The following is a 25049-nucleotide window of genomic DNA, read 5'->3' on the forward strand; positions in this document are numbered from 1 at the left end:
TGACATGATAAATCTCTTAAAAATAAATGCTTTACCGAATGGATTCTTGGCAATAAGTGGCTTAGAGATACATGGTGGTCCAGGACCAAACTTGTTCTCAGCAGTGACCCGGAAGATGTACTCCTTCTTCTCTATAAGTTTGGTCACGGGGTGTCTACATCTTCTGAGTGTTGAGGTTACGGTGATCCACCCGATCTCCACCTTGGAGTTGTCCTTTCTTTCCAAGGTGTAGTTCAGGATCTCACTGCCACCATCATCCATGGGAGGATCCCACTTGCAGATGACAGAGTTCTTCCTAATCTCCTCAAACCTGAAGTTGATTGCAGGTCCAGGTGCATCTGTAAATAGTAAAATAAGAGGTTTTTTATTAGGTTTTCAAAATGTGGTTGAAAAATAACTATGAGCGGCGACAACCCTACAAAATTAATAAAAAAACGAATAAATGTTAAAAGAAGATGATATCTCACCTAGCACATTGACTTCACAAGTTGCAGAGGCAATACCATGGTCGTTCTCAACCTTGATAGTGTACACTCCGTGGTCACCCCTGATGGTGTCCCTGACAATGCAAGAGGATTCTCCCCTCTTCTTGTCATGGATGGTGAGACGTTCCTGGAGGGTTGGGTAGTCAGGGAGTTCCTCCTCCTCAGGCTCCTCATGGGCAGGCTCTGTATCTGGGGCTTCAGTAGCTGGGACCTCAACCTCTCCCTCATTGACTTCCTTCTTTTCTCCATCTTTCACCTCCTTCTTTTCACCCTCCTTTACTTCTCCTTCCTTCTTTTCTCCTTCCTTCACTTCCTTCTTTTCCTCCTTCTTCTTCTTAACAATGGGTTTCTCTGGTCTCTTCTTCATGGCTTCTGGTCTGATGACCACGTCGTTCCTGTACCATGTGATTTGAGGGTATGGGGATCCAGAGATGTTGGCGTCCAGTCTGATCTCAGCACCTCTCTTGATGCTCATACCGGACTGCAGGCTTCCACTGAGGAACACCTTGGGTGTTTCTGAAAAGAAAACAAACACATTTAGAAATGACAAATTACCGGTCTGAAAAATCTTAGCATTGTGATGGTTTGAATAAGATGTATCCTTCCTTACCGACAGCATCAGAAGCCTTCACCATTGGTGTGCTGCGTGATGGGTCACTGACTCCGGCAGCGTTCTCAGCTCGTACCCGGAACTGGTATTGTTTTCCCTCCCTGAGATTCCTCACTGTGTAGGACAGCACAGGCACAAGGAAGTCGTTGCATCTTGTGAAGTTCTCATCACCCTTCATCATCTTCTCCAGAACATAGCCCATAATCTTGCAACCCCCGTCATACATAGGAGGTTTCCATGTGAGGGTGATGGTCTTAGAAGTAGGGTTGTGGGTCTCAACATCCAATGGAGGGTCAGGGCGCTCTGAAATGTTGAACAAGGAACATTTCATAAATGTAATACACCTCTTTTGAAATGTATGCGTTCTTGGAAAATAAAATAAACTTTTAATTGTGAGCAAGAGTTGCACCTGTTTTTCATTCAAGGTATTCCTTGGACACAAAGTAAATATTTCACTCACGCTTCTGATCCTCTGCAATCACAGGGTTGCGGAGCTCAATGTACTCCCCACCACCAATCTTGTTGACAGCTTTGACCCGGAAGTAGTACTCTCCATTGGGGATCAGATCCTTGACAGGCCAGCTGACCTTGTTCTCTCCAGACATCATGTTGACATAGGTCCTCCTGCCTGCCTCTCTGCGCTGTAGCAAATAGTGGAGAACAGGGCTGCCACCATCATAGTTGGGAGGATCCCAGGAAACCTTGCAGGAGCTTTTGGTGATTTCACTGGCAACAATGTCTTTGCAGGGGCCGGGCAGGCCTGTCAAAATAAATATGGATATGAAGAGTCGATCTTGATAGACCAAATATGTCAAATGTATGATTACGCTCTTTGGGACACCATGGAATATGGAAGTAATATAATAGTATTTTGACACTGAAACATACCAACAACTTTAACGTTGATTGTTCCGCTGCTGGCTCCGATTGAGTTTTCCAGGGTGACCTTGTACTGGCCAGCGTCTGCATGCAGACAGCTCTCGATCTCCAGGTGACAGGAGAGGTACTCCTGTCTGAAGCTCATTCTCTCATCGTCCTTCAGCTCCTTGCCGTCTTTGTGCCAGGTGATCTTGGGCTTGGGCACTGCTCTGAATGGGATGGGGAGATGCCACTTCTCTCCCTCAACAATCACAATGTCCTTCGTCTGAAACTCAAGGGTTGGGATGCCTTCAGGAGGGAAAAATATAATCAGATATCAGCATAGCATGCATCTCTGGGAAGGATATTATTATGGAAAGGGAAATATACATTTTGGAAGGTTTACTTACAGTCAGGGTCCTTGGCATAGACCTTCTCAGAGATATCAGATGGCTCACTAACTCCAACAGAGTTGATGGCACGGATTCTCAGGACATATTGTTTCTCTGGGATGATGCCCTCCTCTGTTTTGTATTTGAGCTCCTTGATTGGGCGAGAGTTGATTCTCATCCACTTCTCAGTACTAGCCTCACACAGCTCGATATGGTAGCCAGTTACAGGGCTGCCACCAGTTCTCTCTGGTGGTCTCCAAGCAATACACAAATGGTCTCTGCTGGCTTCAGTGATATGAAGCTCAATTGGAGGAGAGGGTGCACCTATAAAAGGCGATGCAGAGACAGTAATTATAACCTTGGAGATGTGGGTTGCTTCATTGGGAAATATACAATCACTAATAAATTACTCATGCAAGTCAAACAAATGTAACCATAAAACACAGTTTTCACTTAAAAAATGGATAAAAACCCACCTGTTGGATCTTCAATAGCAATGATTTCTGTTGATTCACTAGGATGTCCAGCACCGGCCTCATTCTCAGCGCGGACCTGGAACTGAACCTCGGTTCCTTCAATGACGTCTGTCACTCTGTACTTGCAGTCATCACCTGAGGTCTTACCACACTTTACCCAGCGGGTGCCCAGTTTCTCCTTCTTCTCAATAGAATATCTGATGCAAGAAAATATTCCCAAATGTTATAAACATGCTTATATGACAATATGACACTCTATGACACTCCTAAAAACTAAATTTGACCAAACTTTACCTCAGAACTGGTCTGCCACCATCATTCTTGGGGGCGTCCCATTGCAGGTCAACATGTCTCTTTGACACTCCATGGACAGAGAGATTATATGGTGGTCCAGGGGTAGCTGAAAATAGGAAACAGTACTTAGCGACCTATGCATGTTGTAAGTGAACAACAGTTACAGAATACAATATGCATAAACTATGATCTTACTATAACTATCTTTAGCCATAATGGAGTCTTCCAGTTCACAGAATTCACTGGGTCCAACAGCGTTCTCAGCAGCCACACGGAACACATAGAGAGAGCCCTCGTTCAGTGGAGTGACAGTGTACTTCAGCTCCTTCACAGTGGTGTCCACTGTCTGCCAGCCCTTACGCCTGACATCCCTCTTCTCAACAATGTAGTTGGTGATGGGTGAACCACCATCCTTCTCTGGTACTGTCCACTTCAGCTCAGCACTGTTTCTGGTGATGGTGATGACATTCATCCAGCGTGGGGGTGTAGGAGGATCTGGAAAATTAATTGATGTCATCAGAAACCATCAACTCTGCTAACCAACCATGACACACTGAACAGCTTCAGATGGAAACTATCTCAGTCTGTGTGTCACAAATGACACCATATTCGCTATATACAGATGTAGGATCTTAATTTGATCACCCTGTTGCAGGAGAACTTTCCTGCAATGCAGTACATTTTAAACATGTAATGTATTTGAGGTTTAAAAAGGCTCCTTAAATTTGTAATTTCCATTTTGACATTTCAGACTTGATTTTCCCTTACAAAAAATGTAACAACCCCTAAAAAATTTTTGGGGGATTATAATCCACATAATAATTCACATTTCCTGTTGCTGCAGGATTATTTTCCTGCTGTAGCAAACTGGCTCAAATTAAGATCCTACATCTGTAGCGCACTACTTTTGACAATAGCATTATAAACGGAATAGGGTGCCATTTGCTCGGCTATGAAAAGCCAACTGACATTTACTCCTGAGGTGCTGACCTGTTGCACCCTCTACAACCACTGTGATTATTATTTGACCCTGCTGGTCATCTATGAACGTTTGAACATCTTGGTGAACAATCTGGCCATGTACTCTTATAATCTCAACCCGGCACAGCCAGAAGAGGACTGGCCACCCCTCAGAGCCTGGTTCCTCTCTAGGTTTCTTCCTAGGTTCCTGCCTTTCTAGGGAGTTTTTCCTAGCCACCGTGCTTCTACATCTGCATTGCTTGCTGCTTGGGGTTTTAGGCTGGGTTTCTGTATAAGCACTTTGTGACATCTGCTGATGTAAAAAGGGCTTTATAAATAAATGTGATTGATAGATTTGGGACAGTTACTTACTGAGTCTCTCCTTGCACAGAACTGGATCGCTAGGCTCGCTGGGTTCACTCTCCCCAGCGATGTTGACGGCAATGACCCTGAAGGAGTACTCCTGTCTGTCCATCAGGCCTCTCAGGAAGTGCTCCAGGATATTGATTCCCTCTGAAACACGGACCCATTGCTCGGTTCCACTCTTCAGGAGCTCAATGATGTAGCCCTCGATCTTGGCGCCACCATCATGCTCAGGCTTGGTCCACTGCAAGAAGGCAGAGGTCTTGGCCACGTCTTTTACGGTTGGCTTACCAGGAGCCCATGCAGGATCTGTAGGAATAGAAGACGTGTTGTTTTGGTTAATAACATCACATTTCATAAACGATCAATGGTCTGTTAATTAAATATGTTGGAAGTATTACCAATAGGATCCTTGACCAATATCTGGTCAGTTTCCTTGCTTGGTTTTCCAGGTCCCGCGAGATTCTCAGCCAAGACTCTGAACTTATACTTCTTCCTTGTGGGTAGTCCTTTGACTCTGCAAATCAGAAATAATCAAATAACCAACCCAACCATCAAATGAAAAGCAACATCCAGAAATTAAATCAATGCTGCCATTACTGCCTTCAATTACCAAAATTGAAACATTACGGTGTTCATTACCTAAATGTATTCTAGCGTCTTACCTGTATGTTGTGTCTGTGATTGAGATCTTGTTGCATCTGATCCATCTGTTCTGGTCTGGTTCGAACCTCTCAACCCAGTATCCAGAGATAGGACTACCACCATCCTCTTCAGGCTCATACCAATTCAGAGTCAGGCCATCTTTAACAATATCAGAAGGCTCCAGCTTGGTTGGCGCGCCGGGAGAATCTGAAAAACAGTTAAAGACAATTTTGGCAACAACCCACTGCACAAAATAATACTAGAAAGGAAATACCATTATATTGCCTGGACTAAATACAAACATAAACTTAACATACCGAAGGCGTATCTGGCAATGATTGGCATATGTTCCGCTGGCACACCAATACCAAACTGGTTCTCAGCGAACACTCTGAAGATGTATTCCTTGAAGGCCGTAAGGTTGAGGGCCTTGTAGTTGGTCTCTTTGACAGTGGAGGAGAGCTTGTGCCAGATCTCGCTGTCTGCAGCTCTCCTCTCCACAATGTAGTTGGTGACCTTTGCACCTCCGTCATCTCTGGGAGGGTTCCAGGCCAGGAAACAGGACTTGTTGGTGATCTCAGAGATATCAAACGCAGCTGGAGGACCAGGCTTATCTGTTCAAGATACATAGAAAACAATGTTAGAACATAGAACATAAAGAAAATCTTTTTTTAAAGAGTGTTTCCTAAAAAAAAAAGTTTGACAAAATAGGGTACCTAGAATGTTGACGTCAACGGTTGCAGTAGCACGACCACAGCTGTTGTGGGCTTCAATGATGTAGGTAGCTGTATCCTCTCTCGTTGACTTGCTGATCGTAATGACGGAGTGACCAGGCTTGTCGTCAATAGAGACTCTATCGTCTCCCTTCAGGACCACATCACCCTTGGTCCATTTCACTTTAGGTAAGGGCTTTCCAAGAACATCAGCTGGAAGCTCGATCTTAGATCCAGCTTTAGCGGTCAGTCCAGCAAGACACTTGACATCCAGAAGAATCTCTGGAGGGTCTGTAGGTTTATACAGAAAATGTGTTATACAGATTATACAGAAACATATTTCCGCCACTATGCAGTATTATTCACAATACATATACAGACATACACAAAACATACCTTTAGGATCAACAGCCAAAATCTCATCTGTAGCCTTGCAGGGTTTGCTGGCACCCAGTCTGTTCAAGGCCTTCACGCGGTAGGCATACCACTGTCCCTCAATCAGACCAGTCACTTGCAATCTAAGAGAAAGTAAGATGTTAGTCTTTCAAAATGAACAAAATGTTTTTTAATAACAAACTTGGAGCCTTTTTTCTCTAGTTCCACTTACTTCAACTCAGGGGCCTGATCTCCGCAGGACTCCCACTTGTCTGTGCCACGCTGGCACCTTTCTATGTTGTAGCCCCTGATTCCGGTGCCGCCGTCCCACTTGGGTGGTTCCCAGGTCAGGAAGATGCCAGATGCTGACTTGTCCCTCCATTTCAGGTTCTCAGGTGGGTCTGGCACGGCTATAATTCAAATTACAAGTATGTAAATGACTGAGAAGAGCTAGAATTCAAATGACAGGTATGTCAATGATTGAGAACAGCTAGAATTCAAATGACAGGTATGTCAATGATTGAGAACTGCTCAAATTAAAATGACAGGTATGTAAATGACTGAGAAGAGCTAGAATTCAAATGACAGGTATGTCAATGACTGAGACATCAAAACAATGGATTAAGTTCCCTTCACTTGTGTGCACAGCAAAGGCATTGTCCTTGCTATTGTACTTAGTGAATACTTACTGGCAGGGGAGGACACATTGACTGGCTCGTCAATGTAGGCAGGCTCTCCTGGGCCACACTTGTTGCAGGCAGTAACCCTGAACAGATATTCTTTTCCCTCAACAACATCAGTGACAGTGAACTCCTGGTCTTGAACACCAGTGATCACCTGTGGAAAGACAGTCAGTGACACGTTATTAAATGTATCTTAATTTTATGTATAACAGGGTACTAGCTGTGGCCAAAGACAGAGTACAGAAGATTGTTCTGGACTTATGTCCCAACCGGGACAAAGAGGACTAAATAAGTAAGTTATTACATGTATATTGCTGGGTGGTTTAAAGACTTATGTTCATCCATACCTTGACCCAGGTCTTGCGGGATACGTCACGTTTCTCAATCTGGTACCCAGTCAGAGGGCTTCCTCCGTCATGCTCTGGTGCCTCCCAAATCAGGTGCACATGCTGTCTGGTCACCTCGGCAACCTTGAAGTCTTTGGGTGCACTTGGGGATGCTGAACAAATAGAAAAAGAGGGATATGAAGGGAAAAGAGGGACTTACAGTTGACAATATCAAGATACAGTATGTTGTGTTTCACCACAAGGTTCATCGCGTAACTTACCGATAACATTGACTTCAATCTCTCCTGAGCAACTGGTAATATCATTCTCCAGGGCCAGAGCGTATACACCTCTGTCTGGACGCACACTTGGAGTGACGGTCAGTTCTACGTAGGTACTCTTTGTAATTATGTAAACACGTTCACCAGCAGTGAGCTCCTTATCAGCGAAGCTCCACTTTGCGTGTGGTGTGGGATATCCAGAGATAGGGACACGGATAGTAAGGGGATGGGGAACAATGACCTCCAGGCCATCCTTGAATCCACTCAGGTCCATTGTGGGGCCAACTGAAGGTAGAAAATAATGATAATTGTTTTGACAAATGCACAACATTTAAAGTGATGAACTTCTTCAAGGTTAGTGAAAAGTTAACCAAATGTACCATGTGTATCATCAGCCAGCATGGGTCCCAGTGTGTTGGATGGGTCAGACACTCCAGCTGCATTCTCAGCCATCACTCTGTAGTTGTATTTCTTGCCATATTTCAGGCCAGATATCTGAGGAAAAGAAGGAAGAGCCCCATTCAGAGTTGAGATAAGTGTGAGCAACTCAGATTTCCAAGTCAATTAATGTCAATGGGAGACTTCCATTCAAGTCAGAATACCACCCAAAACGTATGACAATTACACTACCAATATGATATGAAATCTCTAAGAAACCATTTAGCAGCTTTTCATATTGGATAAATACCTTGTAGGTGAGATCCTGGCAGAGCCTGGCATTGCATCTGAGCCAATGGTTTGTTTCGTCCTCACATCTCTCAATGATGTAGCCAGTGATCATGCTGCCTCCATTCTTCAATGGGGTCTCCCATGTCAGCTGGACTGAGTTCTTGTTCTGTTCTGAGTGCACCAGGTTCTGTGGTGGGCTTGGCCTCTCTGGAAGTACAAAAACAAAAATTTTAAAACAGTGCATACATTTCAGTAAAAAGATTTCAGAAACTTTCAGAACTGTAATAACTCACCAATGGGGTCCATGATCTTCACTGGATTGGTAGCAGCGCTTGGCTTTCCAATGCCAGCCTTGTTTTCAGCCTTGACACGGAAGATGTATTCCTTGTTCTCAATAACGTCGTTGATGATTTCACTGCGATTTGTTGCTTTACTGATCATAGCCACGGCCCACTTCACAGAGGTCCTGTCACGGGACTCAATTATGTAGGAGGTGATCTCAGCCCCTCCATCAGATACTGGTTTTTCCCAGGAGACGGTGGCTCCAAACTTACTCACGTTTCCAACACTCACATCCTGAGGAGCATCAGGAACATCTGAAATATAACACAAGGTTGTAATTCACTTTTCTGGTCGGCAGTTCATTGTTTACTGTATGAGGTGATACAATATGAAATATTTTACTTACCAAACTTGTTCTTGGCATAAACACCAGGTTTCTCTGTCTCAACATTTGGTCCACTGCCCACTCTGTTGCGAGCACAAACACGAAATAGGTACATGGATTCCCTCTGGAGTCCGGTCACAGTGTATTCTGGAGCGTCAGAGCGGTCAGTTGCAAGAGTCCATGTCTTGCGCTTGACGTCACGCCTCTCCACCACGTATGTAATGATCTTGCTGCCACCATCACTCTCTGGCTCTTCCCAGGCCAGGCTGACCTCACCATCGGCGGTGTCAACCACTTGAAGACTCTTCACGGGTCCAGGGACATCTGTGGAAGACAACAATACATGAATAAATGGAATCCATGAACAAGAACAGATTCCAAGAAAAATATCCTTTACAAGAATAAAATCCCTTCCCGTTATCCATTCAAATACAAGAGTGGATTGAAAGGCAATTTACCAATGACATCCAGATTAATGAATGCCTCTCCCTGTCCGTGTTTGTTCTTGATGACAACCTTGTAATGTCCTTGGTCAGACTTCTTAGGGTCCTTCAGACTGTACTCTGTCCTGTCCCCAACAGTGTGGATGCTGTCCTTGGGTAGGCTGACATTATCATAGAACCACTCAGCTTCAGCTTTAGGATACGAGCTGTAGGGCACGAACATGACGATGGGCTTTCCAGCATCTGTTACTAAGCTCTGATCCATAGTCTTGATATTTGGCTTAGCTGTAGAGGAATAAACAATTATAAGATCAAAGAATATAAGGATAGATGTATTGTGGAATCAGAGAGGATATAACAGTTATGACGACTTACCAGCCAGTTCCAGTTTGGCTCTGGCATCCTTGTCTTTGGCGATGATTCTGTACTCTCCTTGGTCACGAGGCCTGATCTCACACACCTGGAGTCTGTGGACCTTGCCCTCGCTCATCATCTGGTACTTGTCACCCTGGACGATGGTCATGTTGTTCCTCAACCATTTGACCTCAACTCTGTCTTTGTTCAGTTCGACTTCATATACAACATCTGAGCCTGGAGGCTCAAACACATCCTTTGGTGGTCTGATGATCTCAACTGCGCTCTCTGGAATAAAGATTACACACAAATACAAAATATAATTAGTGAAACATGAATTCATACAGAACAGTTAGAAAAACACAAACAGAATCATACAATGAATTCAAGAGGCTTGCCTTCAACGAAGAGATGGGCGTGTGATCTCCTTTCATCGACGCCACAGGAATATTCACACTCATCATCTGGTCTGCACTCCTTGATACGCAGCCTGCAGGTCTTGCCCTCTTTTTCAAAGATGTACCTTGTAAAACGCGAAAATGGATAATGTTACCCTACACCTTTTATTATTTAATTAAATTCCTATGGTGGCCCTTAGGGGCAAAGTAGCTTTTAAGATTTAGTGACAGTGACAGTAAAGCAACAGTGACCATGTCTCATAGCAGTCTAAAAGTGTTCCTACCTGGGTCCCTCTCTTATTTCACGTCCATTCCTGTACCATTTCACCTCAGCCTTCTCCTTGGTGAGTTTGCAGGTGAACTCAGCATTCTCAAACTCGAGGATGGTCTGGTCTTTGAGTTGTGCGGAGAAGTCAGTGGGGGCTTCACTAATGATCAGCTCAGCTGTAGACTTGTCATCACCAGCGATGGCGGTGTATTCACCTTCATCAGCCAGAGTACAGTCCTTGATGGTCAGTGTGTGCTTATATTGGTCCACCCTGTAGATTATGCGTTTGCTGAAGGTGATCTCCTGACCTGCCTTCGTCCATTTCAGTGTAACCTTCTGCCTATTGACCTTGCAAGAGAAGCTAACAGTCTTCTTCTCCTGTGTGTCGCAGTCCTCAAGAGGTACAATGATCTTCAGACTCTCCTCTGTAGATAAAACAAACAAAAATCAGTAAGTCATGTAGCTAACTTCAAACAAACATAAGACATACTACTACATCAAATTAGCCGTTGGTAGAATCGATAACAAAACAATGTTCACCTTTTACTGTAAGTTTGCCAGAGCTCTTAGCATGTTCACCGCGGTGGTTTGTCAATGTAATAGTGTAGTTTCCTTCATCTGACTTCTCAGCATCCTTGATCCTCAGAGAGAACACGTTGTCTTTCTGGATCATGACAAACTTGCTGCTCTCAAACATGGTCTCATCGTTCTTCAGCCACTTAGCTTTAGCTCCCTCAGTGTTCACCTCACAGTTGAAGACGATCTCTTGTCCCTCTTTGGCTTCTGTGTCTTTGAGTGGTGTAATGATCCTGAGTTTTTCTGTGGAAATAAAAGTTAAAGAAACACAAGTTAATAAATGGAATTAAATATTTCGCCAAAGCTGCCTCAGGTAGTGACACACAAGAAGAAGATTTTAGAAGAAGATTACTTTACTGCCCAATTGTACACAAAGGTCTAACAGAAAATCAACTTTATCTCAACCACTCCGAAAGACACACATACACATACACATACAGGTTGGTGAGGTTAGAATAGAAAAGAAAAGAAAACCAACATTGATGACCTACCAAGAACAATCAGGTCAGCTGTAGCTCTGGTGGTGCCAATGAGGGCAACATAGGCTCCCTCATCCTTGGGTTCAGAGTTCTTGATAACAAGTATTCTTCTCTTGCCATCACAGACAATGTCATACTTGTCCCCTTTTTCTAGCTCCTTATCATCCTTCATCCATTTGACAATGAATGTGTCTTTAGAGACTGAGCAGACAAACTCAGCCTTTTCTCCCTCAACCACCTCCTGACTCTGAGGCATGGCGATAAACTCAGCAGCCAGTTCTAGAAGAACAAAAACAGATTAGTGTATATGCTCTCATTTTACACAAATACTTTAGCTGCATCTCATGATTTGATTTTCATAACGGTACTGGTGTGTATCCACTACCCAGGATATTTCACTTTCTCCACCAGACAACGGTCTTTAGCTGACTAAACAGAGCTTATGTCTGATTCCATTACCATTTATTTTCAGGTTTCCAGTTGTCTTTGAGCTGGACAGTTTGCAATAGTACTCTCCAGCATCATCTGTTTTGAGATCCTGGATGATGAGTATCCTCTTCCTGCCGTCTACGATCTGATCGTATCTTCCTCCCTCGGGAAGTTCCTGGTCTTCCTTATACCACATGACATCAGCATCTGCCTTTGACACTTCACAAATCATCTTCACACTGTCTGCTTCTGTTCCCTCCACGTTAGACAGGTTCCTGGTGAACCTAGCTTCTTCCTCTGCAAAGGAAATACAATATAACCGTCAAGGCAATATATTATGATAAGTCGATTACAGTATATGACATCAAAATGAATCTCTTTGGCTGAGTCCCAAATGGCATATACAGTTGAAGTCGGAAGTTTACATACACCTTAGTCAAATACATTTAAACTCAGTTTTTCACAATTCCTGACATTTAATCCTAGTAAAAATTCCCTGTCTTAGGTCAATTAGGATCACCACTTTATTTTAAGAATGTGAAATGTCAGAATAATAGGAGAGAGAATGATTTATTTCAGCTTTTATTTATTTCATCACATTCCCAGTGGGTCAGAAGTTTACATACACTCAGTTAGTATTTGGTAGCATTGCCTTTAAATTGTTTAACTTGGGTCAAACATTTTGGGTAGCCTTCCACAAGCTTCCCACAATAAATTGGGTGAATTCTGGCCCATTCCTCCTGACAGAGCTTGTGTAACTGAGTCAGGTTTGTAGGCTGCCTTGCTCGCACACGCTTTTCAGTTCTGCCCACACATTTTCTATAGGATTGAGGCCAGGGCTTTGTGATGGCCGCTCCAATACCTTGACTTTGTTGTCTTTAAGCCATTTTTCCACAACTTTGGAAGTATGCTTGGGGTCATTGTCCATTTGGAAGACCCATTTGCGACCAAGCTTTAACTTCCTGACTGATGTCTTGAGATGTTACTTCAATTTATCCACATCATTTTCCTTCCTCATGATGCCATCTATTTTGTAAAGTGCACCAGTCCCTCCTGCAGCAAAGCACCCCCACAGCATGATGCTGCCACCCCCGTGCTTCACGGTTGGGATGGTGTTCTTCGGCTTGTAAACAACCCCCTTTATCCTCCAAACATAACGATGGTCATTATGGCCAAACAGTTCTATTTTTGTTTCATCAGACCAGAGGACATTTCTCCAAAAAGTACGATCTTTGTCCCCTTGTGCAGTTGCAAACCGTAGTCTGGCTTTTTTATGGTGGTTTTGGAGCAGTGGCTTCTTCCTTGCTGAGCAGCCTTTCAGGTTATGTCGTTATGGGACTTGTTTTAATGTGGATATAGATAGTTTTGTACCTGTTTCCTCCAGCATCGTCACAAGGTCCTTTGCTGTTGTTCTGGGATTGATTTGCACTTTTTGCACCAAAGTACGTTTATCTCTAGGAGACAGAACGCGTGTCCTTCCTGAGCAGTATGACGGCTGCGTGGTCCCATGGTGTTTATACTTGCGTACTATTGTTTGTACAAATGAACATGGTACCGTCAGTTGTTTGGAAATTGCTCCCAAGGATGAACCAGACTTGTGGAGGTCTACAATTACTTTTTTGAGGTCATGGCTGATTTCTTTTGATTTTCCAATGATGTCAAGCAAAGAGGCACTGAGTTTGAAGATAGGCCTTGAAATACATCCACAGGTACACCTCCAATTGACTCAAATGATGTCAATTAGCCTATCAGAAGCTTCTAAAGCCATGATATCATTTTCTGCAATTTTCCAAGCTGTTTAAAGGCACAGTCAACTTAGTGTATGTAAACTTCTGACCCACTGGAATTGTGATTGTGATACAGTGAATTATAAGCGAAATAATCTGTCTGTAAAAAAATTGTTGGAAAAATGATTTGTGTCATGCACAAAGTAGATGTCCTAACCGACTTGCCAAAACTATAGTTTGTTAACAAGAAATTTGTGAAGTGGTTGAAAAATGAGTTTTAATGACACCAACCTAAGTGTATGTAAACTTCCGACTTCAACTGTAAGTGCACTACTTTTGACCAGAGCCCTATATGGGCTCTAGTCAAAAGTAGTGCACTATATAAAGAATAGGGTGCCATTTGGGATGTACCTTTTGAGACAGAGAAAGTGTGCCAGACTCACCAACGACTGTAAGCATGCCGGAGGATTTGGAGACCTTCGCATCACATTCATATTCTGCTTCATCATCGAACACTGACTTGTGGATGATGAGGATGTGTTGGCGACCTTTGGCGATTATTTCATATTTCTTTCCCTTTCTGATTTCGCTGCTGTCCTTCAACCAACGGACCTGTTTACAGAAACAACCATAAAGCAAAGACTACAATGACGGTAGAATACTATTAATAAGTACTGATCCAGACTATGACGGAAACAAAGGGAGTGAAATGTAACAGCACACTAGAATGGAACACAGTGGAAGACAGGAAAGACAACTACCTCTCAGTCTTAAAGGTCCTGAACAGTCATTCTGAAAAGTACTTTTTCTCTCATGGCTAACTACCAGGAAGTTTGAAAAGACAGGCTAAGTGGGTGGGGAGCTTATATTCATGAGCTCGCCTTGGCTGACAGCTCTTTGAAACACCTATGTCAAGCAACTTGGATGCAGTGAGCAGTGTTGCAGTAAAATCACCAAGCTAATTTGGTCATACACAAAGCCACTCAAACAACATTGAAATTGCATCAATGATATCAATTTAATTTTATACATCTCTCATTTGGCATGTCTTTTGTGATGCGGTTCACAGCAGCACTGACGGATGTATTGACTTGACAACTGCATCTGAGTTTTGAATGACCCACCCACCCTTTTGTTCCATGCTGGCTGAAGACCTAGCTAGCCAGTAACTAGCTAACAGCAAACATAGATGAAAGGGGAAACATATAAGTATATTTGCCATAGATGAATAGGGTAAACACTTAATTATATTGGCTGACACCGTACAGTAACATTTTGGCACCAGTAGAGTAGCTATCTAGCTATATAAACCACACCCCTCTGCAAACACACCTCCGATATTGGTTATAAGGCACTACTTATTTCAATTAGTGTTATGTTACCAGTGGTGTCTTAAAATGAGAGTTAAGGTGATGTCACCTTGTCCCCTTAATAATCAATCCAAGTGAGTGACATGGGTGGGGGACCAGTAACTTAATGAGCAAACTTTATCTATGTAGAAGCAACTGTAATTTTTCATACTTTGGTCATCATACTTCGATCTGGTTTCCTTCAAATATAAACCAAGCAATTTCATGAAAAACATGATTTTGACTGTTCATGACCTTTAATATTATATTTTGTAATTCCACATACAACTATATTATATTATTATACAAATAAGAAGGTCGTGTTTGAATGTGCATGTATTGTGCAGGGGGTGGGGAAAGTGGTAGGGTGGGGGAGGTAAGGGGTGAAGGGTCAGGAATCAATACCTTCACATTTTCGCGAGATACTTCGCATTCAAATCTGGCAGATTCCTTTTCTTTGACCTCAACATCATGGAGTGGCTTAGAGAAGTCAACATGTGGAGCTGTAAGGACACGGTCACAGTGTTAATATACCAGTAGGCCAAATACACCAAAGTCTTTACAAACAAACAAACTATATGAAAGGTTTTTAATCTATACTTTACTTACGTTCAACGTTAAGGAAGCAAGAGGATTTGAATTCTGAGGCGTCGCAGGTAAATGTTTTTGAATCATCAAGAGTACAGCCATGAATGATGAGTCTTCTCTTGCGGCCATCGGCAACAATGTCATATTTCTTCGTTTTGCGGATCTCCTGTCCGTCTTGGAACCACCTGACCTCAGCGTTATCCCTGGAGACTTCACACTCCAAAGTAGCAGTGGCCTCTTCCTCAACTGTCTGGTCCTCCAGAGGTTTGGTGAACTCAACTGGTGGTTCTGTGAGGTCACACATTAATTACACATGACTTGTGCTTTACATATCGTAACAGCTTAGGAAGCCAAGAAAATAATTTGACCACATTCTTTCACTGTCACCAACTATTATTATTGTTATGGTCCCTCTTAAGATTAAGTGGCCTAAATCCTATCTTTTGACTTTGTAGTTACAGTTACAGTGTAGGCTACACATTACGTTACACAATTCCTTCAACCTGTTTGTTGTTTGTGCAATTACACATTTACACTTTTTATACATTTGTAAACAAACTTAACATCGTGGGGACACCTCTCCTCACTCTAAAATAATTTGTTTAGATTACACAGTTATATTGTGATATTGCAAGGCATATCGCTATATCGTAATTATGCAAGGCGTATATTGTTTTATACTTATTAAGGTCCTCTTAGGAACACTGTTATGTACTGCTACAAAAGCATACATGACTGTGTCTCATAGACTCTCAACTCATACTTAATGCATACTTCTTTGCTGATAGGCCATCAACCATGGATGGGATTCCCATCGAATTCAGACTGGTTGGGTAGGTTAGGCTCCCAGAACATTAACACCTGCCCACTTACATTGTTGTCTGTGCTTTGCATCGAGAAAACAAATAATGTTTAAAGAAATCTGAATCTATGTCACAATGTACTTACAATGATCCCACTTTACATAAAATGGCCAAAAATGTGTGTATTTACCTTGCATTTACATAGGCAGGAGGAGTATGTTACCATGAACCAGGTCTATATACAGTGAGGGAAAAAAGTATTTGATCCCCTGCTGATTTTGTATGTTTGCCCACTGACAAAGACATGATCAGTCTATAATTTTAATGGTAGGTTTATTTGAACAGTTAGAGACAGAATAACAACAAAAATATCCAGAAAAACGCATGTCAAAAATGTTATAAATTGATTTGCATTTTAATGAGGGAAATAGGTATTTGACCCCCTCTCAATCAGAAAGATTTCTGGCTCCCAGGTGTCTTTTATACAGGTAACGAGCTGAGATTAGGAGCACACTCTTAAAGGGAGTGCTCCTAATCTCAGTTTGTTACCTGTATAAAAGGCACCTGTCCACAGAAGCAATCAATCAATCAGATTCCAAACTCTCCACCATGGCCAAGACCAAAGAGCTCTCCAAGGATGTCAGGGACAAGATTGTAGACCTACACAAGGCTGGAATGGGCTACAAGACCATCGCCAAGCAGCTTGGTGAGAAGGTGACAACAGTTGGTGCGATTATTCGCAAATGGAAGAAACACAAAAGAACAGTCAATCTCCCTCGGCCTGGGGCTCCATGCAAGATCTCACCTTGTGGAGTTGCAATGATCATGAGAACGGTGAGGAATCAGCCCAGAACTACATGGGAGGATCTTGTCAATGATCTCAAGGCAGCTGGGACCATAGTCACCAAGAAAACAATTGGTAACACACTACGCCGTGAAGGACTGAAATCCTGCAGCGCCTGCAAGGTCACCCTGCTCAAGAAAGCACATATACAGGCCCGTCTGAAGTTTGCCAATGAACATCTGAATGATTCAGAGGAGAACTGGGTGAAAGTGTTGTGGTCAGATGAGACCAAAATGGCATCAACTCAACTCGCCGTGTTTGGAGGAGGAGGAATGCTGCCTATGACCCTAAGAACACCATCCCCACCGTCAAACATAGAGGTGGAAACATTATGCTTTTGGGAGTGTTTTTCTGCTAAGGGGACAGGACAACTTCACCGCATCAAAGGGACGATGGACAGGGCCATGTACCGTCAAATCTTGGGTGAGAACCTCCTTCCCTCAGCCAGGGCATTGAAAATGGGTCGTGGATGGGTATTCCAGCATGACAATGACCCAAAACACACGGCCAAGGCAACAAAGGATTGGCTCAAGAAAAAGCATATTAAGGTCCTGGAGTGGCCTAGCCAGTCTCCAGACCTTAATCCCATAGAAAATCTGTGGAGGGAGCTGAAGGTTCGAGTTGCAAAACGTCAGCCTCGAAACCTTAATGACTTGGATAAGATCTGCAAAGAGGAGTCGAACAAAATCCCTCCTGAGATGTGTGCAAACCTGGTGGCCAACTACAAGAAACGTCTGACCTCTGTGATTGCCAACAAGGGTTTTGCCACCAAGTACTAAGTCATGTTTTGCAAAGGGGTCAAATACTTATTTCCCTCGTTAAAATGCAAATCAATTTATAACATTTCTGACATGCGTTTTTCTGGATTTTTTTGTTGTTATTCTGTCTCTCACTGTTCAAATAAACCTACCATTAAAATTATAGACTGATCATGTCTTTGTCAGTGGGCAAACGTACAAAATCAGCAGGGGATCAAATACTTTTTTCCCTCACTGTAGCTCCATCCATAGTGATTCATCAGTCCAATATGCTTTATAGTGTACATATTTTAACTATATTGTTGTTTAACCTCATCATATGCACAAAATCATACCACCAATGAATTTGAAGAAATCAACCAATTAGGACCTTCAAAGCATGACAACTGTACATTTGGAATGGAAATAGAAACCAAGTCTCCATGTCGATTAAGAGAGCAGTTGGGGGCAATCATTGTGGGGGCAAGAATCCCAACAACAACAGCAACCAAATACCACAAACAGCAATAGCAACCTATCATTCACATAACACACATAGATTAACCTACCATCCACATGTAGTCTGGCCTCAATCTGGAAATCCTTTGCAGTGAGTTTAACTTCTCCATCTTCTGAAATCTTGACATCTCTGAGAGTCAGAGTGTGATTTTTGCCTTCTGCTCGGGTGACCACCTGCCAAATCAAGCAGTTTGATAAATCAGGTGGACGGGGACAGCTATGTGGGGTCAAGCTATTTACTTCTTCCTGTGAATGAACATCAGCAGCTGGTGACAAGGGATCGAAGGCACCCTGAGGGGACCCTAGGCTTAATTTTAACTCCAGTTGTCACCTGACTCTTCCATTTTACCAGAGCTTGGGTAAGGTGGTTAACTAAGACCAAACTTCCCCAGTCCTTTACAGTAGGTGTTCCATAAAGTCAAGTTTTCTTCTTGAATGTAAACAATATAGGCCTACCACTTATGGTGCAGTGGTACAGCAATTACAGTCAACATAGGTTCTATATTTTCTTCCCCATTACAAATAGTCATGATATGCCTAATGACATAACAACTATATGTGAAAACATGAAGACCATGGCAGTTCATTCACAGGCTTTGGACAAATGGTTACAGTATATCAAAGTTATTTAGCTGCCTCTGTTGCAAGGTAGACTATATATTATTTTAAACGTAACTTTAAACAGCCACTTTAAAACAACACCTTCAGACTGTTATATCATTATTATAACAGTACAAATGGCACCTCAGGTTTTCCTAACAACACCTGACAGCTTAAATCATCATGTTTTGGACTATTCAGCCATAGCCACATTAAAATAATAGCCTACATATTCCAGAATATATTATTCTAAATGTAAGACTTTTAGTGGAACAAAAGTAATCACAGTTATCCTCAAAATAATCAAACGTTTGCTAGCATTGTGTATGGCAACACATCAAATTGTCAAGTATGTGAATTCAATCATCATTAAAATAGGTAATAGGACTGATATAACTGTATGTAACTGAAGGGCAAACCAGTCTATGCAACATCGTAAATCAACCTATCATATAACGTTTTCACACCACAAACCCACAGGAATTAATTAAACAACTATGCTAGACAATATATATATAGGTATGTACGGGCCTAACAGATAACTCAAAGCAATTCAAAGCCAATTTGTACATGAAATTACAACACATGTTTCATATTTAAAAATGATAACTGTCAAATAACTCAAGCCACGTGCCATTGGACACACACACTTGAAGCAGTTAAAAATAACTTGAAGAACGCTCGCAGCGCAGAAAAGCCCTCCTGCGTTATCTCAAAACCCGGATCAAATCCCCAACTGGAATCCTGATCCTCACAGGTCCTTATATGCAGAAAGCATGTCGGTTGCACATGCAAGAGAAAATTCAAATCGAAATGTAGAAAAGTAAATAATGCAACATGACAATCTGGCTAAGATCCATTTAAATTCAATACCCTTTTTTGAATAAGATTAAGTTAAACCGAGGACAACGTTTAGATCACGTTAAAACATTACAAGTATTTGGGATATGAGAATATGTTATAATCCAGGTAGTAAATTCCATGACAACGGGTATTTGTCTGCCATATTGGAAAAATTGTTGTTCATAAGTACAATTCAAAGTCTTAGCATGTTTCCCTATAAATTACTTGAGGGAGTGTCAGTGTTGAGGTAACATAAATATTTCAGATGGTACAGTATAAACACTTACTCTGTCACTTGGCTCCAACTTCGTACCCCCTAGGAACCATTCCACAGTTATTCCTTCGTATGACAGTTCACAGTCGAAAGTGGCGGTCTCCCCAGCAGTAACAGTAACATCCTTGAGAGGCCGCAGCAGGCCGATCACCCGCGCTTTAGATTGAGGAGAAGACATTATTAGTCACTCCCAAATCCCAAGAGAAACCGGTAAATCCTTAACTGCTAAATCCTCATTTTGCGGATGCCCTGACGGCTGGCCACTGCTCTGGAGCCCTGTAAACCACCAGGAGAACTGCTAGGACTAGCGCAGAGGGACTTGAAATTGGGGGCCTTCCTCATTTGCATACCCAGTTTCCTTGAGATGTATATGGTCAGCAAAAAACTTTGAGAGGCAGGCATGTTGTAGCTCTGCCAATCACTAACTGCCCACTCTAGATAAGGCATGTGGATTCTAAAATAGCCACAACACCTGATTGGCCTTTAACCCACCCCCTGCCAAACCACCGGTTAGGCAATCTGTCCTTGTCAATCAACCTCTTTGAATTTTGGGGGTGCGTTGTTACCCAACTTTTACCCCAAAAATGGTTGCATCATGGCTAAGAATTGCATTGCATAGCAAGGCCCTGGGTGTTTTGCAAGTAGATATTTAGATATGTAAGAAGTGTGCCAGAATTGATATCCGAACTTCAACACTTTTTATGACACACTTATTTAGATAGCTTTAGTCCTCCCTTGTAAAATGTTTGACACCTACTTAAAAGGGGCTGTAAATGCCTGACTATATCCTCATCTGACAGCTCTGGGGTTTACTTATTCAACCAACAGTTGGGACAATGTGTGAGTGCTTATCTCATGGTCAAATAAATGTGTGAGTGTGTGTTAAATCATTCTCACCTTTAACTCTAAGGTGAGCATTGGATTTAGCATTGGCAGCCTGGAAGTCAACTTCTCCGGCCTGATCCTTGCGAACGTTGTACAGGATAAGGACATGCCTTGTACCCTCCTCCTTAATCTCACAGTCCTTGAAAGAGAATACATAAACAGTTACTAAGTGATCCTCATCAAATTATACTTACCATCTATTTTCTTTTACTCCTCAACCGCTAGGAAATGTACTAAGGAATGTCCAATTATTGTATGTAGTAATAATGTTGTGGATATTTTCTTACAGGAGACTGGTGAAGAGCCTCTCCTTTGAGTTTCCAGTGACCATGTACATCCTCCTCAGAGATCTCAATCTCAAACTTGGCGATTTCAGTTTCTGTCACTTCCACGCTGTACAGGGGCCTGACAAACTTAATGTCACGATCTGTAGAAGAAACACAAAGACAACTCAAGTGTTTGTATGAATGAAGGAAAATATATACTGCAATTCTCAAATGCTGAGCTAAAGGCTACCTTCAATATTGAGCTTGGCCGTGGTTCTGTCCGTATCACAATCACAGCTGTATTCTCCAATGTCGGCTTTCTCTGTCTTCTTAATGATCAGCATACGCCTCTTTCCATCGGCTTTGATGACCACATTCTTGGAGGAAGTGATTTGCTGGTCACCTTTGAACCATTTCACCTCTGCTTTGGGCTTGCTCAGTTCACAAACCATCGTCAGTTCATCCTTCTCAGTGACTGAGTAGTCGTGCAGTTTTGTCGTGAAGTAAGGCTTTCCCTCTGTTGATGAAAAAGAAACCATGATGAGTTGCGTGTGATATTTCAGTTTCGACAACGGTAACTCACCTGTTATTTTCATCTACAGATTGTATAGATTTGTTGTGATTGAACGTTTCAAGGGTTTTAACGGTATACTAACCGAGAACTGTGAGCATGGCCTCTGAGATTTTGCCCATGGCCTCTACTTTGATCATGGATGTGTCATCAATGGACACCACCTTGAAGGTCAATTTGTGCATCTTGCCATCATCTGACATGTGCACAACTTTGCTGGGATGCAAACGCACATCGTTCTTGTACCAGGTGACCTGGATGTTGTCATGTGAGAGTTCAATACTGAACTCTGCTGTCTCGCGCTCCTTGACAGTGACATCCTTAATGGGCTTGACAAACTCAAGGCGAATTCCTGATAAGACATTCAATTCATAAGAAATTGAATCATTGTCATCGTGAGAAGATCAATTTCAGTCACTTGTAATGAATTGAATCAGGATTTAAACAGGAAGCACCAAAAAATCTCTTCAGATTACCTTGGATAACTAGTTTGCCAGTGGTTCTCTTGTCCTCTACCTCAAATATGTACTTAGCTTCATCCTCATATGCAGCAGATTTGACCACCAGAGTGTGTCTCTTTCCTTCATGGATAATATCAAACTTATCATCAGCTGTCAACTCATGAGATCCCCTGAGCCAACGGAAGCTCTTAGGCGCTCTGGACACCTCACACTTAAATCTGGCCTCATCTTTTTCATACACTTGCACATCACTCAAAGGTGTGACAAATGTAATTGGACTCTCTGTAGTTCAGAAGGAAACAGAGATAATGTGGCATCATGGCAATGCGTAGAGAACCACCACTGAAAATATTAATATTTACATTATCATATCACCAACCAAAGAATCTCACCTTTCACTTTCAGATTAGCAACACATTTAGCATTAGCAGCTGTAAATAGAATCTCCCCTGACAAGGGGACCTTGAGGTAGTATAATATTAATGTGTGCTTTGCAACGTCCTCTATGATTTCAACGTCCTGTAAATTATAGCAACATTTGTATAGAAAATAGTCCACATTAGATGAAGATGAAGGGGAAAAGGAGGAAGGAAGAGAATGCTATAGGCTGTTTCATTGTAATATTTCAAGACCACGTAATGGATGTGAATGGATGATCACGTAATGGATATGAATGGTAAAATGGTCAAACAACAGTGAGAATAATTTGGTCTATGTAACATACAGGGGATTGAGTAAGGACTTCTCCCTTCAGTTTCCACTGGCCATGGACATCATCTTCAGAGATTTCTACTTCAAAGCGAGCGGTCTCGCCATCAAAGAGCTCAACACCATACATTGGCCGAATTATCTCTATATCTCGAGCTGCAATTCAGGATTGAGAACATTACAATTACAAGAAAACCGCAAGAACGTTCTCAAAATAAATGTTTGTTGCTTAACAAACATTTGTAATTGCTTACCCTTGATATTAATATTTGCCATGGTTTTGTCCGTTCCACAATCACATACGTATTGTCCCTTATCTTGGTCCTCCACTTTCTTGATGGACAACATTCTTCGATTCGCTTCAGCCGTTATGGTTACCATCTTAGAGGCATTCATTTCAGTCTCATTATGGTACCACATGACTGGGACATCTTTGCTGAGTTCACAGTCCAGAGTGACTTCGTCTTTCTCGACTGCAGTATAATCCTGCAACTTCACTACGAAGTATGCATCACTCTCTGGAACATGGAGTCATGAGGAGGATAAGTGTTTTGCATTCTGTATTTATGTACTGTAGCATGGGGCAAATCCTTGAATGACAAACAATTTGAGTAAAGCAACAAAGCAGGGGTTACCTATCACCGTCAGCTTTGCCATTGAGAGAATTCCTTTAGCCTCTGCCTTAACCTGGCAGATATCATCTAGAGTCAACTCCTTGATTTCTAACGTGTGTTTCTTTCGACGACTATGGATGAGCACGGTTCTGCTCACATGGAATTTTACTTCATTTTTGTACCATGTCACGGGTACATTCTCATGAGAGATCTCAAGCTCAAACCGAGCAGTGTTACCTTCCTTCTCAGTTTGGTCCTGAAGTGGCAATTCAAATTTGAGCCTCATACCTATATTATGTTAGGTGTGTGCATAATGGACTTAGTTAAGAGAAAATTATTCCAACTAGCAAAAGAATGAATGAATCACAACTTTTGATGATATCAAACAAAAACCACTCAAAGGGTTTCAAGTCTAAAAACAATGGTTCCATACTTACCCTCCACAGTGAGTGTAGCGGTTGACTTTTTGCCCAAGGCTTCTATACTGTAATTTCCCTCATCATTAAACTGACAGTTGTTTATGACCAACATTGTTTTTTATCCATCATCGATTATTTCATATTTTTTGTCTGATGTACCAATGGTGTCAGAACCCTTTAACCACATGACTTTAGGCACATCCCTTGTGATAGTACACTCAAACATAGCCTGTTTCTTTTCAGGTACAGACACATCCTTCAAGGGGACTGTGAAGTCCATTTCCATTTCTAGGAGGTACGAATAAGGATCTCTTTGTCAATACATGCATAACATCATCAATACATACACTACATGACCAACAGTATGTGGACACCTGCTCGTCGAACATCTCATTCCAAAATCATGGGCATTCATATGGAGTTGGTCCCCCCTTTGCTGCTATAACAGCCTCCACTCTTCTGGGAAGGCTTTCCACTAGATGTTGGAACATTGCTACGGGGACTTGCTTCCTTTCAGCCACAAGAGCATTAGTGAGGTCGGGCACTGATGTTCGGCAATTAGGCCTGGCTCACAGTCAGCGTTCCAAATCATCCCAAAGGTGTTCGATGGGGTTGAGGTCAGGGCTCTGTGCAAGCCAGTCAAGTTCTTCCACACCGATCTCAACAAACCATTTCTGTATGGACCTCGCTTTGTGCACAGGGGCATTGTCATGCTGAAACAGGAAAGAGCCTTCCCCAAACTGTTGCCACAAAGTTGGAATCACAGAATCGCCTAGAATGTCATTGTATGCTGCAGCGTTAAGATTTCCCTTCACTGGAACTAAGGGGCCTAGCCCGAACCATGAAAAACAGCCCCAGACCATTATTCCTCCTCCACCAAACTTTACAGTTGGCACTATGCATTCGGGCAGGTAGCGTTTTCCTGGCATCCGCCAAACCCAGATTCGTCCATCACTCCAGAGAATGTGTTTCTACTGCTCCAGAGTCCAATGGCAGCGAGCTTTACACCAATCCAGCCGACGCTTGTCATTGCGCATGGTGATCTTAGGCTTGTGTGCGGCTGCTCGGCCATGGAAACCCATTTCAAGAAGCTCCCA

General features: G+C 42.4%; 1 protein-coding gene across 1 annotated transcript in view; it reads right to left on the minus strand.

Moving 5' to 3' along the window:
* LOC311128752 (titin-like) overlaps positions 1–25049 on the minus strand; it is a gene marked incomplete at both ends in the record, with an annotated part of 197807 nt that overhangs the window by 74992 nt on the left and 97766 nt on the right. The window contains 38 exon segments of the mRNA XM_084161001.1: positions 36–338; positions 468–1001; positions 1096–1398; positions 1556–1855; positions 1984–2262; positions 2364–2669; positions 2822–3018; positions 3116–3221; positions 3311–3610; positions 4448–4747; positions 4840–4955; positions 5104–5290; positions 5401–5697; positions 5800–6087; positions 6193–6314; positions 6404–6581; positions 6861–7008; positions 7202–7353; positions 7462–7746; positions 7842–7956; positions 8150–8337; positions 8424–8726; positions 8819–9121; positions 9256–9525; positions 9616–9882; positions 9993–10117; positions 10277–10685; positions 10801–11079; positions 11328–11594; positions 11775–12041; positions 13915–14083; positions 15226–15323; positions 15430–15696; positions 18362–18485; positions 20042–20184; positions 20926–21052; positions 21201–21340; positions 21430–21696. Coding sequence (XP_084017127.1) covers positions 36–338; positions 468–1001; positions 1096–1398; positions 1556–1855; positions 1984–2262; positions 2364–2669; positions 2822–3018; positions 3116–3221; positions 3311–3610; positions 4448–4747; positions 4840–4955; positions 5104–5290; positions 5401–5697; positions 5800–6087; positions 6193–6314; positions 6404–6581; positions 6861–7008; positions 7202–7353; positions 7462–7746; positions 7842–7956; positions 8150–8337; positions 8424–8726; positions 8819–9121; positions 9256–9525; positions 9616–9882; positions 9993–10117; positions 10277–10685; positions 10801–11079; positions 11328–11594; positions 11775–12041; positions 13915–14083; positions 15226–15323; positions 15430–15696; positions 18362–18485; positions 20042–20184; positions 20926–21052; positions 21201–21340; positions 21430–21696 — 8829 coding nt within the window.

This window comes from Coregonus lavaretus (genome assembly GCF_964263955.1).
Source record: "Coregonus lavaretus genome assembly, chromosome: 5".
Lineage (NCBI taxonomy): Eukaryota > Metazoa > Chordata > Actinopteri > Salmoniformes > Salmonidae > Coregonus > Coregonus lavaretus.